Source organism: Erpetoichthys calabaricus, chromosome 8 (genome assembly GCF_900747795.2).
Source record: "Erpetoichthys calabaricus chromosome 8, fErpCal1.3, whole genome shotgun sequence".
Classification (NCBI taxonomy): domain Eukaryota; kingdom Metazoa; phylum Chordata; class Cladistia; order Polypteriformes; family Polypteridae; genus Erpetoichthys; species Erpetoichthys calabaricus.
This window is the reverse complement of record NC_041401.2, coordinates 48,248,943-48,266,482: the sequence shown is the minus strand read 5'-3', so window position 1 is coordinate 48,266,482 and position 17,540 is coordinate 48,248,943. Positions and strand designations below refer to the sequence as shown.

Here is a 17,540-nt window from a genome sequence, read left to right as displayed (position 1 = left end):
AGACTTTTAAAATGTATCGTGTCATTACGATCGGGAATATGCAACACTTGAATTTAAAAGCACCATGAATGCATCTGTATGTCGGCATTTTGCTTCACCACTTCGAACCATTCATCAAACATCGAAGCGTGCACACCGATCTCGTAGGATCTGCAAAGCGGCTTTCTGTCACATGTAGATAGTAACCAGAGACTCTGACGTCACATTCCAACTTTTAGCACACTGCGCTCCCCAACTTTTTACTGGTACTGCATCTCGCACACGCGTTGCATTAATTTCTGAGCATCAAATGAACGCTGGAAACGCGTGGCAGCCATGATGCAGGCGTGTACGCGTTCTGAGCATGAAGTATAAATGAGTTCTTAGAGGGGATTGAGGTGATTTTTCTATGATGGCATCCAATTTTGCCATCATCCTCTTTTTCACAATTGCTTCCAGTGTGTCCAGGGTCTGGCCTGTCATGGAATAGGATTTCCTGATAAGTTTGTTCAGGCACTGTGTTTCTTTTGAGCTGAATTTGCTTCCAGAATACTGCAACACAGAACAAAATACTGGCTACTATGGACTGGTAGAACATTTCCAACAGCAATAGTCCTGTGTCTCCTTAGGAAGTACAGTCTGCTCTGGGCCTTTTTGTAGAGCGCCACTGTGTTGTCAGACCAGTCCAGTTTGTTGTTTATGTAATCCCCCAGGTGCTTGTAGATCTGGACCACTTTCACGTCCACCCCCTGAATGGTGACTGGTCTCAGAGGCTTTTTGGCACGCCTAAAGTCCACCACCAGCACTTTTGTCTTGCTGATGTTGAGTTACAGGTTGTTGTCGCTGCACCATAAGACAAGTCCTCCATAACCTTTCTGCACTCTGACTCATCTCTTTTATTAATGCAGCCTATGATGGCCGAGTCATTTGAAAATTTCTATAGATGGCAGGTGTTGGTATTGCGCTGGAAGTCTGTTGTATAGAAAGGGGGACAGGACATGGCAGTTGACCATAAGGAGCACGCACTCACTTGCTTCCTCTGACAATTATAATTAAGATTTGCTAATCAACAGCATGTTATATTCTGATTTGAAACTGACATTTTACATACTATGCATTACCTCACAGATGCTCCATGTAAACATCACCTTCACAGTGTAAATCCATTTATCGTTCTTCAGCATACTGTTCTGTAGAACCAGAATCTGTGTTGCTAACAATGAACGGAAGGCAGAAATGAAACATGGATGAAATGCCATTTGGCCATAGTGCAATCTCTGCTACGCTCCTCAAACAATGACAATTTGAATTTGCTGATCAACAGCATGTTACTTTATATTCTCCTTAGAAACATCCAAGTGACCATGTATAAAATATTCAGACTACTCAAACACCTTGGAGTAACCACAATATCCACTGTCCCTGCATACACCATATCAATAAACTGTAACACAAATTGAAATGGTCTCATTAGTGGTCTCTCTACACCAGTTCCTGTAGTTTATTAGGTAATATTTATGCAAAATACTACAATAGTGGGTTGGGTCTCTGGTTGACGAAGACTAAAGATGAAGTTCAGTTGCATATAAGAGCAAAATATTCCCATTTAAAATTGCTGTATATATAGAACTAATATTTTTTTAAAGTGAATTATAAATCAAATGTTCCTTTTGTGCAATGGAAGTGACTTGCTCAAGGTCACAAAGTGAATCAGTGATGGAGAAAATATTATGAATTATAACTCCTGTACACCCTCCTATACCCTGAACAACTAATTACCCCAGAATTTGTTCACCCTGATCCTACTAAAACAGCACAGCATGCTCTTTTTTCCAGAATACCCCTGAGGACTCATTTGCAGCATCCCAAGACAACTGTATTACTGATTTCTATTAAAATCTATTCACCTTTAGTCGAAAATCTTTGACCACCTGCTGTTGTGCCAAATCATAAAGAAAGTAAATGTGTTTCAGAGTTAGTTACTTGCCTCTTGACAGTTTAAATATTTATCCTATTGTTACCTGCCTTTGAAGAGTGAACTGTTGGCAGCTATCTTTTGTTTTTTGTCTAATATATACCATGTGGTCTCTATAAAAATAAAGAGACTTTTAAAAAATGTGAAGGAATAATTGGTGTTTTTTGAATGAACGATTTTTCAACAGGAATAGTTTGCAGTTGTTAAAAGGCAACTGTTAAACTGTAATTAAGAAATCAAACAACTACACAGCTTAAAAGCATGAATTGTACCAATAAAAAAAATTCTATGAATATTAAATCCAAGGCAGCATGGTTATGTAGTTATAGTGCCGCTGGCTCACACAACCTTTGCTTTGGGTTTGAATTGGGCAACCCAAGGTGTTGTTCTTGAGGAATTTGAACATTCTTTCAGTTTTTGCTTGGGTTTTCCTCTGGCACTTTGGTTTCCTTACACATACCTCATTGTGCAAGTTACATTAATTAGCAATACTAAATTGGCCCTTGTGTGAGTGGTGTGTATGTGTATGTGTGTGTGTCTGTGTGTGTCTGTTTGTGTGCAATAACTTAATAGACCAGGATAAAAATAAAACATCTATTCATCTTCTAAACTGCTTAACCCAGGGAGTGGCAGTAACTGACATCTATCCAGCAGCATTAGGTGCAAGGTAGGAAACAGCCGCAGATATGGCGCCTGTCTTGTGTAGGGCACACCTTGCAAAATGCATTAAGACCGTTCCGAGGGTCATGAATCAACCCCAGGATTCCGAGACAGTAACGCTAACCACAAAACTAAATGTGTGCGATGCATAAAGTATATTGTAGAGATAAACATATTGTACAGCATCATAGTACAGGGAAGGATGAGACTACATATGCAAAAATGCACGCTATGATCTTTAAAGTCCCCTCAGACAGTAGATAGATAGATAGATAGATAGATAGATAGATAGATAGATAGATAGATAGATAGATAGATAGATAGATAGATAGATAGATAGATAGATAGATAGATAGATAGATAGATAGATAGATAGATAGATAGATACTATTCAGGCCCTTTTACTTTTTCCAGATTTTGGTATGTTGCAGCATTCTGCTAAATCATTTAAATTCATTTTTCCCTCGATTAATCAACACAATAAATGATAAGATGGAAACTGTATTTTAGGATTTTTGTAAATTTATTAAAAGTAAAAACAACTTGAAATTTTACATTAACACAAGTATTCAAGCCCTATTGCTATGATACATGAAATTTAGCTCAGGTGCTTCTCATTCAATTTATCATCATTGAGATGTTTCTGCACCTTGTTTGGATTCCTCCTGGGCCAATTACATTGATTGCAGATAATTGGAAAAGGCACATGCCTGTGTATATGAGATCCCACAGATGCCAATATGTATCAGTGATAAAAACAGCCATGAGGTCTCAACTCTGGAATTCTAGACTCAATAACACATTTTAAAACTGCCCTTAAAACGTATCTCTTCAAACTGGCATACCAACTATGAATTAACACTGTTACTGCCTGTTATCTTTGTATGTTTGCTACTACCTCTGTACCTTATTGCTTTTTGATTTTATCATTCTCTTTTTTTATTTTATTAATGTTGTTTAATTTCATTGTATGGTGACCTGCAGAGCTTAGAGACAGGATTGAGCCGAGGCACAAATCAAGGGAAGTCTATAAAACTTTTTGCATCATTGGAAGGTTCCCAAGAGCATTATTACTAAATTACTAAATGAAACCTGAACAAAAGGGGGACAAGTTCCTTGGTAACAGATGTGACCAAGAACTTGGTGGTCCCTCTGGCTGAGATCCGGAGAACCTGTGTGGGGATGGGAGAAATTTCCACAAGGACAACAACCACTGTAGCACTCCACTTTGCAAAAGCACACCTGAAGGACTCTCAGGCTATGAGAAACAAGATTAAACCAAGATTGAACTATTTGACCTCAAGTATCATGTCTGGAGGAAACCAAGCACTGCTCATTACCTGTGCAATTCCATTCCACCAGTGGAGCACAGTGGTGGCAACATCATGCTGTGGAGTTGTTTTTTAGCAGCATGGACTAGGAGACAAGACAGAGTTAATGGAGAGATTAAATGAATAAATTACTGTGATATGCTTAATGAAAGCCTTCTCCAGAGCACTCTGGACCTCATACCTGGCCTAAGGATCACCTTTCAACCAGACAGTGACCTTAAGCACAAAGCAAAGCTAAGACAGGAGTGGCTTATGGATAACTCTGTTAATGTTGTTGATTGGCTTTGGCAATGCCCAGATTTGAACCCAATCACAAATCTCTGAAGAGACTTGAAAATATCTGTCCACTGACAGCATTAAAACCTGACAGCATGTGAGATATCTGTAGAGATGAATGGAAGGCAATTCCCAAATCCGCATTGCACAGCTTGTCACATAATAGTCAAGTAGTTTCCAGGCTGTAATCACTACCATATCACATGCTTGTTTCAATGTGATATCAATACAATTATCAAAACAATTGTAAACATTCCTACAAACTTCTTTTCATTTACTCATTATCAAGATATTGAGTGCTATTTTATTAGTGAAAAAAATGAATTTAAATAAATTTTAGATAATTTTTTAATATACTGCTCTAGCTCTGCTTACTCTAAACTATGACCTACCAAGAAACTTTGCACTTTTGTGTTATTTATAAGTTTGGTTCCATTGAAATCTATATTATGGTTAAGCTTACTGAGGATAGTGTGTGCCAAATTTCATTCTTAAATCTGTCCACTTACCTTACTTAAACTACAGTCCTAAAGTTGTATAGCCCAGTTTACGGAGTTAGCAAACAGATACAAGGAAAAAAACAACCCTCGACTGCCCTCCTATACACAACACACATACTTTGCATACAATCCACTGCAGGGCCTGCTCATGTACAGTACACACTGATACCCATACCATAACTGGTTTGGAATAATCAATTCATCTAACATTCTCATCTTTGGGTTGGAGGAAACTGGAGTACATGGAGGAAAACCTACTTAGAGATGGGAGAATGTGCAAAATATGCCTAAACAACAACACCTGACACTGGATCTGAATGGCAGCAGTTGTAACTGTTGCATAACTCTGTGATGCCCTCAATAAAATGTATTTCTCAATATCTTAAATATTTATAAATCAGTAACCTTAAAGAGACAGTGTTTAAGAATCAGGAGAATGAACACCCTTCAGCAGCCACATTTTAAACATGCTCTTGTGCTTCCTTCAGTGCATTCAGTGTTTATTCATCTAAACATCTAAAGTTTACAGTTATTCAGTGTTTTCAAGTTAACCAATCACAATTTATATGGCTAACATCATTTGCTGATTTGTTTTTGCATATGCTGTCTGTTCAGTTTTCTTGCTGATTTCAGAATACTGCGATCGTCAAACAGGAGTAGATGGTGAACGCTTGGTGGTATTTTGATTGAAAAAAGTCCAGGAAATGAACTGGATGTTAAAGGGGAAGCCACACATAGATAGATAGATAGATAGATAGATAGATAGATAGATAGATAGATAGATAGATAGATAGATAGATAGATAGATAGATAGATAGATAGATAGATAGATAGATAGATAGATAGATAGATAGATAGATAGATAGATAGATAGATAGATAGATAGATAGAGTAATCCCTCCTCCATCGCGGGGGTTGCGTTCCAGAGCCACCCGCGAAATAAGAAAATCCGCAAAGTAGAAACCATATGTTTATATGGTTATTTTTATATTGTCATGCTTGGGTCACAGATTTGCGCAGAAACACAGGAAGTTGTAGAGAGACAGGAACTTTATTCAAACACTGCAAACAAACATTTGTCTCTTTTTCAAAAACTTTAAACTGTGCTCCATGACAAGACAGAGATGACAGTTCCGTCTCACAATTAAAAGAATGCAAACATATCTTCCTCTTCAAAGGAGTGCGTGTCAGGAGCAGAGCATGTCAGAGAGATAGAGAAAAGCAAACAAATCAATAGGGCTGTTTGGCTTTTAAGTATGCGAAGCACCGCGGCACAAAGCTGCTGAAGGCGGCAGCTCACACCCCCTCCGTCAGGAGCAGAGAGAGAGAGAGAGAGACAGAGTTTGTTTTTCAATCAAAAATCAATACGTGCCCTTTGAGCTTTTAAGTATGCGAAGCACCGTGCAGCATGTCGCTTCAGGAAGCAGCTGCACAGAAGGTAGCAATGTGAAGATAATCTTTCAGCATTTTTAGACGAGCGTCCGTATCGTCTAGGTGTGCGAACAGCCCCCCTGCTCAATCCCCCTACGTCAGGATCAGAGAAAGTCAGTGCAAGAGAGAGAGAAAAGTAAGTTGGGTAGCTTCTCAGCCATCTGCCAATAGCATCCCTTGTATGAAATCAACTGGGCAAACCAACTGAGGAAGCATGTACCAGAAATTAAAAGACCCATTGTCCGCAGAAATCCGCAAACCAGCAAAAGATCCGCAATATATATTTAAATATGCTTACATATAAAATCCGCGATGGAGTGAAGCCGCGAAAGGCGAAGCGCGATATAGCGAGGGATTACTGTAGATAGATAGATAGATAGATAGATAGATAGATAGATAGATAGATAGATAGATAGATAGATAGATAGATAGATAGATAGATAGATAGATAGATAGATAGATAGATAGATAGATAGATAGATAGATACTATTCAGGCCCTTTTACTTTTTCCAGATTTTGGTATGTTGCAGCATTCTGCTAAATCATTTAAATTCATTTTTCCCTCGATTAATCAACACAATAAATGATAAGATGGAAACTGTATTTTAGGATTTTTGTAAATTTATTAAAAGTAAAAACAACTTGAAATTTTACATTAACACAAGTATTCAAGCCCTATTGCTATGATACATGAAATTTAGCTCAGGTGCTTCTCATTCAATTTATCATCATTGAGATGTTTCTGCACCTTGTTTGGATTCCTCCTGGGCCAATTACATTGATTGCAGATAATTGGAAAAGGCACATGCCTGTGTATATGAGATCCCACAGATGCCAATATGTATCAGTGATAAAAACAGCCATGAGGTCTCAACTCTGGAATTCTAGACTCAATAACACATTTTAAAACTGCCCTTAAAACGTATCTCTTCAAACTGGCATACCAACTATGAATTAACACTGTTAAAATCCGCGATGGAGTGAAGCCGCGAAAGGCGAAGCGCGATATAGCGAGGGATTACTGTAGATAGATAGATAGATAGATAGATAGATAGATAGATAGATAGATAGATAGATAGATAGATAGATAGATAGATAGATAGATAGATAGATAGATAGATAGATAGATAGATACTTTATTAATCCCCAAGGGGAAATTCACTTGTAGTAAAATGACAAATAAGAGATTGATAATACCAAAAAAGGCCAAACGAACACAAGAGTATCAAACCCTAAACAGTTCAAAATTCAGATGACAAAAATAAAGTAAGAGCCTCGTCAAACCAAAGCTAACAAACTGAGGTCAGTAGCGGAAAGATCTGAAGGTTTCTTTCAAGCAACTATCCTAAAACTAGGACATTGACTCTGCCACACCGCTGTTATAATCTTTGTGAATTTTTTCTTAGATTTATTCTTTCCATACCTTCGGAAAAGTGAAAAATTCAGTTTATTATATATTGTTTACATTTTTGAAATCCTGTGATGCCGTCTTGTTTTTTCAGTCGGTGCTGCTATTTTGAGCTTTGGTTGTTATTTCTGCATACACGTACTATCAGAGTACTCGATGCTCCGAGTTGTGATGATTCACCTTCCCACCTCAATGTATTCATCTGAGTTTCTGGTCGGACTTTTCTGAGAAATGCAGGGCCTCTATTAGTCCATTACTTGGTCTGACAATAAAGCAATTAAAGCTAAACAGTGTTTTTAGTAGAAATAAATAGCAAACCAAACATATTAAATTTGTATGGCTTTGCACAAGATACAATTTGAGTGTAAAAATGGCATTTCTGGATGACCAGATTATATTTTTCATTTTACTTAAGGTGAAAGGTCAGTCTGTTTCTTAAAGTTAGTGATGGATATAAATGCTATAAACAATATGGCCATGACCTGGAGAAAATAGTACACAATGGATGCAATCCCATGTAAAAAAAAATCCCAAATGGCACCATGATGCTGTCATCTTCATAAATATAAAAGTAAACAATAATTCCAAAAATGAATTTTGAAGTTCTAAAACCAGGAGTTACAATAACAGCAGCGCCTTCCAGAAACAATAGGAATGGTTCAATTTATTTTAATGAATGCTGCAGGCTCACAATGCATGTTTTTAATATAATTTAAAAATCATTGGTTTTTTTTCCCGTCCAAGAAAGGGTCCTAGTCTAATACAGTGAATACCATTACACAAGGGATTGGTTTAATTGTGGGTTTCAAAAGGATGTGTTTTAATGAAACCCTACTTCAAAGGATGCACTTTTCCTATTGTAGGAACATCTGTGAGCTGCAGGTAGATGATCATAGGAAGGACTTGGAATACATCCAGTTAGTGATAGGTGAAAGAATCTGATACATATTGGCTGGCTGTGGCATGCATCCAGTCCCGCTTCACTCCTTGACCCAAACCTTGTCCCTTAATTCTAGTTCTTACTGTATCCCATAGCTGCCAGAACCCTGTATATTCTGGAGAACTGATCTCTTATGGGAACAATACATCCATGTTTGTTACGATATTTAATGGCCACTTTGCCACTGTACAGTACATATAACAATCCTGCTTGTCAAAGGATCTTTATTGTATCCTGCTTGTAAAGTGCATCAATTTTAAACTTCACACGAAAGCTTGTGTTGCCATGCAACAATGAAAACACAGCATCACATCTTGCTGAAGCATACATCGCCCTGAGATGATTAGAAACAAAAGAAATCACATTCAGGTAAAAATGCAGTGGGCACATGTTGCCAAGCAATAATGCTAACTGCATTTCTGAACTTGACATACTGCCTCTTCTGTCCCTACTTTCAGAGTATGTCCACAAGAGCAGCTTTGTACTAACATTCTGTAACACAGCCATACATTCAGAATATCTCTCACCTGTTAGGTAAACTTCAAGTGTCTGCTTTGGATTAAAATGTCCTCTCAGCTAAGCCAACAATTCCCCAGTGTTTTATGTTCAACACTTACAAAACTGACTCGGATTGTGTGTGTTTGGATTCTAACCAAACAGAGAAAAATAGCCTTGCTGTTTGTGTGGTTGAGCACTGGCAGATTAAGTGACTTACAGGCCACACAGAGAGCATAATAAAGCACCGGCTCTGAGATTTTAGCTTCCAATTTACCAGGAATTCATATCTGTTAAGCAGTCTCAACATGGTAGTTTACGTTTACCATTTAACCTTTTCATATTCACAAAGTTTTATATTTGAAATTGTTTATGGTGTTTTGCAGCTGTAGAAGAGTTTGATTGTTAAAAAAAAAGGAATTATTTGTTTTACCTTCTTTACCATATCTGTCTTGATCTGGTGTCTTAAAGGCCCAGTATAATATAATTAAAAGTTAATTCACCATATTTGTTAGATGGAAGTTAAAAATAAAGAAGGGGAAATTAGTTTTTTTAATTTCAAAAATTAGTTGTTTTTTTTTTGTTCTTTGAATAGAAAAGTCAAATTTTCTGGGCACATTATGTAATTTTAAAAATGTATTAGACAAGTAATCTACTGATCTAGATTAACATCTACTGATTTACAGTGCTGAATGTAAGCTTAAAGATTTATAAAGCATTACATTTTGTAAGCAGCACTTATACTTAAATATTTTTTTATTATTTGTGTATTATTTATGAGAAGTTTGATACACTTGATACTGGGTTTTAGCTGTAGAAATATAAATAATTATACTTTTAGGGATTTTCAGTGAATTATATAAGAAATCCAACATTTTCTAGAATGAGAAAACTCCAATTACAGCTTGTGTAGTTTCACTAAAAGTTGTCAATTTATGTTACCCTTCTGACCAGCAGTCCAGCTTGTGCAGTGAGGCATTGCAGCTTGTCAAAAAGGTGAAGTCTTGTTAGGTGCACAGAGAGGTCCAGGTGGAAAATGCTTGATCAGGTCTCCTTTCAAAAAGACTTCAATTAAAGCATAGGTCAAAGCAAGAAAGATGACCACAGTTACTTTTCTGCACATTCCATAATGTTTTTAGTGTTACTAGAAAAACTGGAGAGGATCGCTGGTGCACTGCGGCCAGGCGTGTCATATGCCATCATTGCAAGACACTATGGATTAATTTGCTCAACAATGTCCTGATCCCATAGAAGATTTGAGAAAACTGACAACCAGCATGTCATGTGAACACTCCAGAGTAGGACCAAAACAAAGTCATATGGTCCAACTTAGAAATCTTTTTAGATCTGTCATCCATATTGCAATTGTTGAAACTGCTGGCAGGGAGGGACAGACTCCATGATGGTGGTCTTGTAGCAGGTCAACCTGTCAGAAGCTATCTATTGACACTACATAAATGTCTGGATACATGGTAATACCAAGCTGGTGTGGTCACAACTGTTCTGAAGAAATCTGACACGCACGTGCTGACTTTTCCTGCCTTCTCTCCATAAAGCATATTTGAGATGTCCTGGATCACAATATCAAACAAGTTTGCAAGGATGGGATTACATCCGCTCACAGACACTGCTGATTCTGAAGCTCAATGGCTGTTTATGTCAGAGGTGTAAAGCAATAGTTGTTGCAAGATGTGGTGACTCAAGGACTCTAAGACAACTGCTAATGCTCAGTTGTTACTACGTTTCTGTTCTTTTTTGTTGCACTGTGATATTTTCCTTTTATTCTCATTTGTTTATTGTTATTTCAGCAAAAAAGTGAAAATTTTAGTCCAACTGTGTACTCCAAGTTTCTTTTTTCCCACAAATATGCATATATAATTTTTTACTAGACAAAATGAAAATATATGTCTCCACTTTTTTTTTATAATTTACAGATGTGGAGCACATGGCCATAGACTGGTTAAGTGGAAATTTTTACTTTGTGGATCTGATAAGCGATCGAATATTTGTATGCAATAAGAAGGAAGACACTTGCATCACACTCATTGATCTTGACCTTTATAATCCAAAAGGAATTGCACTGGATCCAGTTATGGGGTAAGTCATTACTTATCTGTCCCTCGTCTTTCCAAGGTTGATGTCTTTATCACTCATTATGTTTGTAAATATTATTTTATTCAGGTTCATTTTGTCATTTACGTTGAGCACTGATTTTACAAACTTTAAAAACTATTGCCCTAATTTATCAGTCAAAATGCATTTATAAATATAGATTATTTCTGTACTTCATTGACAGATTTTCAGTTGGTTTATTTAATGCTTAGAAGTGGTTTTTGATTGCTTTCCTTGTACAGAAAGTGAAAGTTGTTATTTTTGCTATTTAAAATATGAGTTGCTAAATGTACTTGATACACATTTCACCAGAGCTACCAAAGCAACAGTAAACTTCTACATAGTTTTAAATATTTTACCAATATCAATCCATCCATCCATCCTTTATCCAACCCGCTATATCCTTACACAGGTAGGAACAAACTCCGGGCAGGGTGCCAACCCTAGGGACAACACACTAGGGACAATTTAAGATCACCAATGCACCTAACCTGCATTTCTTTGGACTATGGGAGGAAACCGGAGTACCCGGAGGAAACCCACGCAGACATGGGGAGAACATGCAAACTCCACGCAGGGAGGACCCGAGAAGCAAACCCAGGTCTCCTAACTGTGAGGCAGCAGAGCTACCACTGTGCCACTGTGCCGCCCACCAATATTAATATTGTGCAGATGTATAGAAACAAATGGAAAAACTCCCCTACCTGCAGAAAAATCAGGACCTATTTTGACTTTGCGCAATTCAATAGGAGTTCTGTCTACTCAGAGATGTACGCTCTCCCTTCTAGTCTGTTTTCTTTCAGTCTGCTCTGTTCTTTGCTTTGTAATCCAGCTGTTTATAGCAGTACCTCCACAAACAAACAGGTCTCAATTTGCATCGAGATGGTCATCCTTCTGTTTTCTTAACCTCCGAAAGAAATGATCATCATTTCGAATTAGCCAAAGATTTGTGCTTTTCAAGAAGTTACACACTTCTTTTTAGTGTAGTCTTATATTACAGTATAACTGAAAAAGAGCATTTTGATTAACAGAATGGCCAGGTTGTAACTTTATTTGACCAAACAGTTTTCCATGCTTTAAAATGCAGGGGTGTGTTTATAAATTAAAATAGAACACATAGTAGAGTTTAGTTGAGGAGGTTAGCTTACATTTTGTCCTAGAGAAAAGTATATATTAGAAATTAATTAAAATTGTATGCAGTATACATTGCAGAGGAGCACACAGCAAACCAAATCAGGTTTTCAAAACTAGGCCTGCTGGTGTCTGTAACAATCACACTTTGGTTACTAACCCTTTTAACATTCTCTAGGACAGTTTTCTTTTGTTCCTGGAAAATCTCTAAATTCTCTAGGAGCCAAGTCGGCTCTAATCTCTTCAGAGATGAAGGGTGAACTGAACTTTTTCTCTTTCCTCTTGGTTTTTTATGCATTTCCTGGAAAGGACATAACCAAAAGCTGCACCCCTCTTCCTCAACTTCCTTGGGAGACCTCGAGTTCCTTCAGCTTCCACTTGCCTCTGGGTGTCTCCAGACTCCAGCTCTTCTGATGCCTCCCTGTTTTTAGTGGTTGGCCAAGTACTCCATTAATGTTTAGCCTGAGGACACAGATGAAACAGTTTCAATACTTTTACAGTGGATTCAGAAAGTTTTCTGACTCCTACACTTTCTGTTTATTTTATTGTGTTGTAGATTTAATTTTACACTGATTAAGTTGCTATTATTGCTCAGTGGTCCAGACTCAGTAACCCATAATGACAAAATGAAAACATTTTCAGTTTTATTCCTGAATAAAAACACCCTTGTTTCGTTGATTTGTTACAGACTCAAATCAAATGTATGTTTTATTATACAACTAGACAAAGAGCCCGTTTCGAGAACGTAAGATGAAACGGGCACGAGTGTAATAGTAATAAGTATAAGCACCACAAACCTGATATAGGTGTATTGAATGAATGTATAATTGAATCAGAATGCATAATTAGGCCTCGAGCTGTAGTCGAAATAGCCTTTCAGGCCTCTAGAGCTTTAATCGAAGTTGCCTTTCTCTTTGAATTTTCGTGGCCGTAAATCCGCCGCCTGCAACGATGTCAGTCTCGTAAGGTTTTTTGGGCAGCTGTGCAGAAGGCGACTGCGCATTCGGCTTCGGACGGACATGAGTGAGGAGGCTGGCCAATTATGTATTAAGATAGTAACAATAATCACAGCCCACCACTCAAAGTGCAGAATGCAGAGTGGACCTGCAGTTCAAAAGCAAATATCTATGAAACCGACGCATTTCTATTGTGCAAGATGCAAACACACGTATGCAAACGTCTTTACTTCGTATCGATTGATATTTGGGTTTCGGTTTTTACATATTGAAAGCAACATGTAAATTGAGTAGTTTATTTTTCTTCAGTTTTATTCTTAAATAAAAGCACACTTGTTTTGTTATACCTTTTGTGAAAGTGTTTATTTGATAATTGGACTTCAGTCTTCACACATTATACACTTCATGTCAACATTTTGTCATTATTACTATAACATGTGAAAAAAGTTTCTGTTTAGTTATGTATTCAATATTTATTGCCTCGCATTTCAATCATCCTATATTTACACAAATAATTGTAGACATGAAACACACATGAAATGTATGTATTTCAAATAACAATACAGTAATCCCTCCTCCATCGTGGGGGTTGCGTTCCAGAGCCACCCGCGAAATAAGAAAATCCGCGAAGTAGAAACCATATGTTTATATGGTTATTTTTATATTGTCATGTTTGGGTCACAGATTTGCGCAGAAACACAGGAGGTTGTAGAGAGACAGGAACGTTATTCAAACACTGCAAACAAACATTTGTCTCTTTTTCAAAAGTTTAAACTGTGCTCCATGACAAGACAGAGATGACAGTTCTGTTTCACAATTAAAAGAATGCAAACATATCTTCCTCTTCAAAGGAGTGCGTGACAGGAGCACAGAATGTCACATAGATAGAGAAAACAATCTCTAGCAAACAAATCAATAGGGCTGTTTGGCTTTTAAGTATGCGAAGCACCGCGGCACAAAGCTGTTGAAGGCGGCAGCTCACACCCCCTCTGTCAGGAGCAGAGGGAGAGAGAGAGAGAGAGAGAGAGACAGAGTTTGTTTTTCAGTCAAAAATCAATACGTGCCCTTCGAGCTTTTAAGTATGCGAAGCACCGTGCAGCATGTCGCTTCAGGAAGCAGCTGCACAAAAGATAGCAACGTGAAGATAATCTTTCAGCATTTTTAGACGAGCGTCCGTATCGTCTAGGTGTGCGAACAGCCCCCCTGCTCAATCCCCATACGTCAGGATCACAGATAGTCAGCGCAAGAGAGAGAGAAAAGTAAGCAATCTAGCTTCTCAGCCATCTGCCAATAGCGTCCCTTGTATGAAATCAACTGGGCAAACCAACTGAGGAAGCATGTACCAGAAATTAAAAGACCCATTGTCCGCAGAAATCCGCGAACCAGCAAAAAATCTGCGATATATATTTAAATATGCTTACATATAAAATCCGCGATGGAGTGAAGCCGCGAAAGGCGAAGCGCGATATAGCGAGGGATCACTGTATATTATTTTCCTGTACAATTTCAGACATCTCACTCCCAGATAAACAGACTTCAGCTGTACAGACTTCAGCTGTGAGAATTTTGTGTCTGACTTTAGCTGCCTTGCTAAAGTAGAAGGGTGAGCAGGCTGCCTACCTGCGGTCGATTGACACATTTGCAAAGCAAAGGCATTATCGATGAGCAATTGGTGCAGCGATGAGGAGCTGTGAATAAAATTAAGGTGGCCCAACATTACAAATATTTTCGCAGGCTTCAGTGATTCTGGTGTTAAATAACAATTGTTATGATTACAGTGTGCAATAGACTATAGTGGCATCTCATTTTTAGTACCATAACTTTTTCCCAGGCATCTTTTCATATTCCTAGTTTTGCTAGTACAGACAAGGAATGCTTAAAAACGGTATACTTTTATGTAAATTAATGTAGAGATCGATACAGCAGCATCTGCTGTTTTGCCATGAAAATGCAGTGTTATGCCGGTGAGCTAACCACAGTGAATGATATAAGGCACAAAGAAAGCCTCCAAGGGACACAGAAAGCAATATGAATTGCTAAAACGTTTAGCATTTTAATATGTTACTACAGTGATCCCTCGCGCTTCGCCTTTCGCGGCTTCACTCCATCGCGGATTTTATATGAAAGCATATTTAAATATATATCGCGGATTTTTCGCTGCTTCGCGGGTTTCTGCGGACAATGGGTCTTTTAATTTCTGGTACATGCTTCCTCAGTTGGTTTGCCCAGTTGATTTCATACAAGGGACGCTATTGGCAGATGGCTGAGAAGCTACCCAACTTACTTTCTCTCTCTCTCTCTCTCTCGCGCTGACGTAGGGGGGTGTGAGCAGGGGGGCTGTGTGCAGCTGCTTCCTGAAGGACATGCTGCACGGAGCTTCGCATACTTAAAAGCTCAAAGGGCACGTATTGATTTTTTATCTCTCTCTCTATCTCTCTCTCTCTCTCTCTCTCTCTGCTCCTGACAGAGGGGGTGTGAGCTGCCGCCTTCAACAGCTTTGTACCGGCGGTGCTTCGCATACATAAAAGCCAAAAAGCCCTATTGATTTTTTTTTTGACTGCTTGCTTTGCACTCCTTTGAAAAGGAAGATATGTTTGCATTCTTTTAATTGTGAGACAGAACTGTCATCTCTGTCTTGTCATGGAGCACAGTTTAAACTTTTGAAAAAGAGACAAATGTTTGTTTGCAGTGTTTGAATAACGTTCCTGCCTCTCTACAACCTTCTGTGTTTCTGCGCAAATCTGTGACCCAAGCATGACATTCTAAAAATAACCATATAAACATATGGTTTCTACTTCGCGGATTTTCCTATTTCGCGGGTGACTCTGGAACGCAACCCCCGCGATGGAGGAGGGATTACTGTACTACAAATATGTGTGTTTAAGAGGCAATTAATCTGTCAGTAAGGTAAAAGATGTTGTTTTTAAAATGGATATGATAAAAATAATAATTGCACTGAAGTTTCTTCACAGCCTTGTAAAAGCGACAGGATCTACGGGTCGTTTAAAGAATAAAAAAGAACCAATTCTCCTATCATGTTCTTGGTGACCCAATAAGTGTAGTCATTTTCACATAACTCCTAAACACTGAATAATATGCCAACTTTAAATTGCTTCTGATCATGACCTCTAGTGAAAAGACCAACCAGTTAAATGTCCAGAATGACAGTAGCAAGCAATGCCTGTCAATGTAAACTGCAGACAAATTGTATACCAAGTGTACTTTTTTTCCCTCTCAAAACAAAAATGCTATCAAATCCAAGACCTAAATTAGGCACAGTAGGCGTTCTTAAAGTAAAGTCTGATACTCTTAGTCAGTATTCTTAAAGAACTGCTTATACTAGTCATGACTGACACCTTTTATATAAGTAAACATAATATGAAAATGTGAGATTTTGGCAAAGGATTTCCAGTGTTCATTTTTTTTAATACAGACTTTTAAAAAGGAACAATTTGCAATGGCTTCATTACTAGGCATTTAAACGTATAATTTCAAATGACAACCAAACAATATTGATTGTGAATGTTTTGTCCTAGTCTAAAATGTATTTATCTAAATTAATTAATTATAAATAAATGTAATTAAACATGCACAGCTAGTAATGTAACTGACTATGCTCCTTTGTGCATTTCATGTATCATTTACTTTACATATAAACAGTAAAATTTATTATTGGCTTTCATTAGAAAATTCTAATTCTTTTATCTTTGTTTGTGCTCAAGGCATACCATAATATTTGGAATAGTGAAGTTCAACTGCAGAGCTGTATGTGCTTACAGGCTCCTTCAAGTTGATACACGAGAAATTTTTGAAATTATATTCAATTGCAAGTGCTCCTGTGAATTTCACAATTCAGAAGATAGTGAAAAAGTGGCATACTTCTGGTTCACTGCACCAAAACCAAGCAACCTTTCCATCCGTACCCCAGTTATCATCGGCAACACTGTAGATAATATAGAAAGAAGTTTTCATATGTCAACATGACGATTACCACAATAGATGAGTGTATCATAAAGATAATGTCAATGGGCACTCCATGATTTTTGTGGTACTTTTAGTGTAAGCCACATGGTACTTGGGCAATTTAAACATTCATCTGAAAATAAATCATCATTTGCAAGCCACATTCAAGCACCAGTTATCTTTTCAGTATTTGTGGTTCAATCATTTTTTAAAAGGGATTTGCATATTCCATCTTTAATGAATTTCTTCACTTGTTGCCCTGGCAGAGTCAGTCAAACTGTGAGAAAATGACTGAATGCTCCACTTTGCTATTCAGTGTTCAGCACTGGTCCTTATTTGTCTTCAAGACAAGCCATGTCTGAAACAAATCTCGCCTTTATAT

At 37.7% G+C, this 17,540-nt stretch overlaps 1 protein-coding gene across 1 annotated transcript in view; it reads left to right on the top strand.

The window, feature by feature from the left end:
* Positions 1–17,540, top strand: part of lrp1bb (low density lipoprotein receptor-related protein 1Bb) — a 2,167,948-nt gene that overhangs the window by 1,183,364 nt on the left and 967,044 nt on the right. Inside the window, exon 7 of the mRNA XM_051931086.1 lies at positions 10,931–11,093. Within this exon, the coding sequence (XP_051787046.1) occupies positions 10,931–11,093 (163 nt within the window). The remainder of the gene's footprint in view (positions 1–10,930; positions 11,094–17,540) is intronic.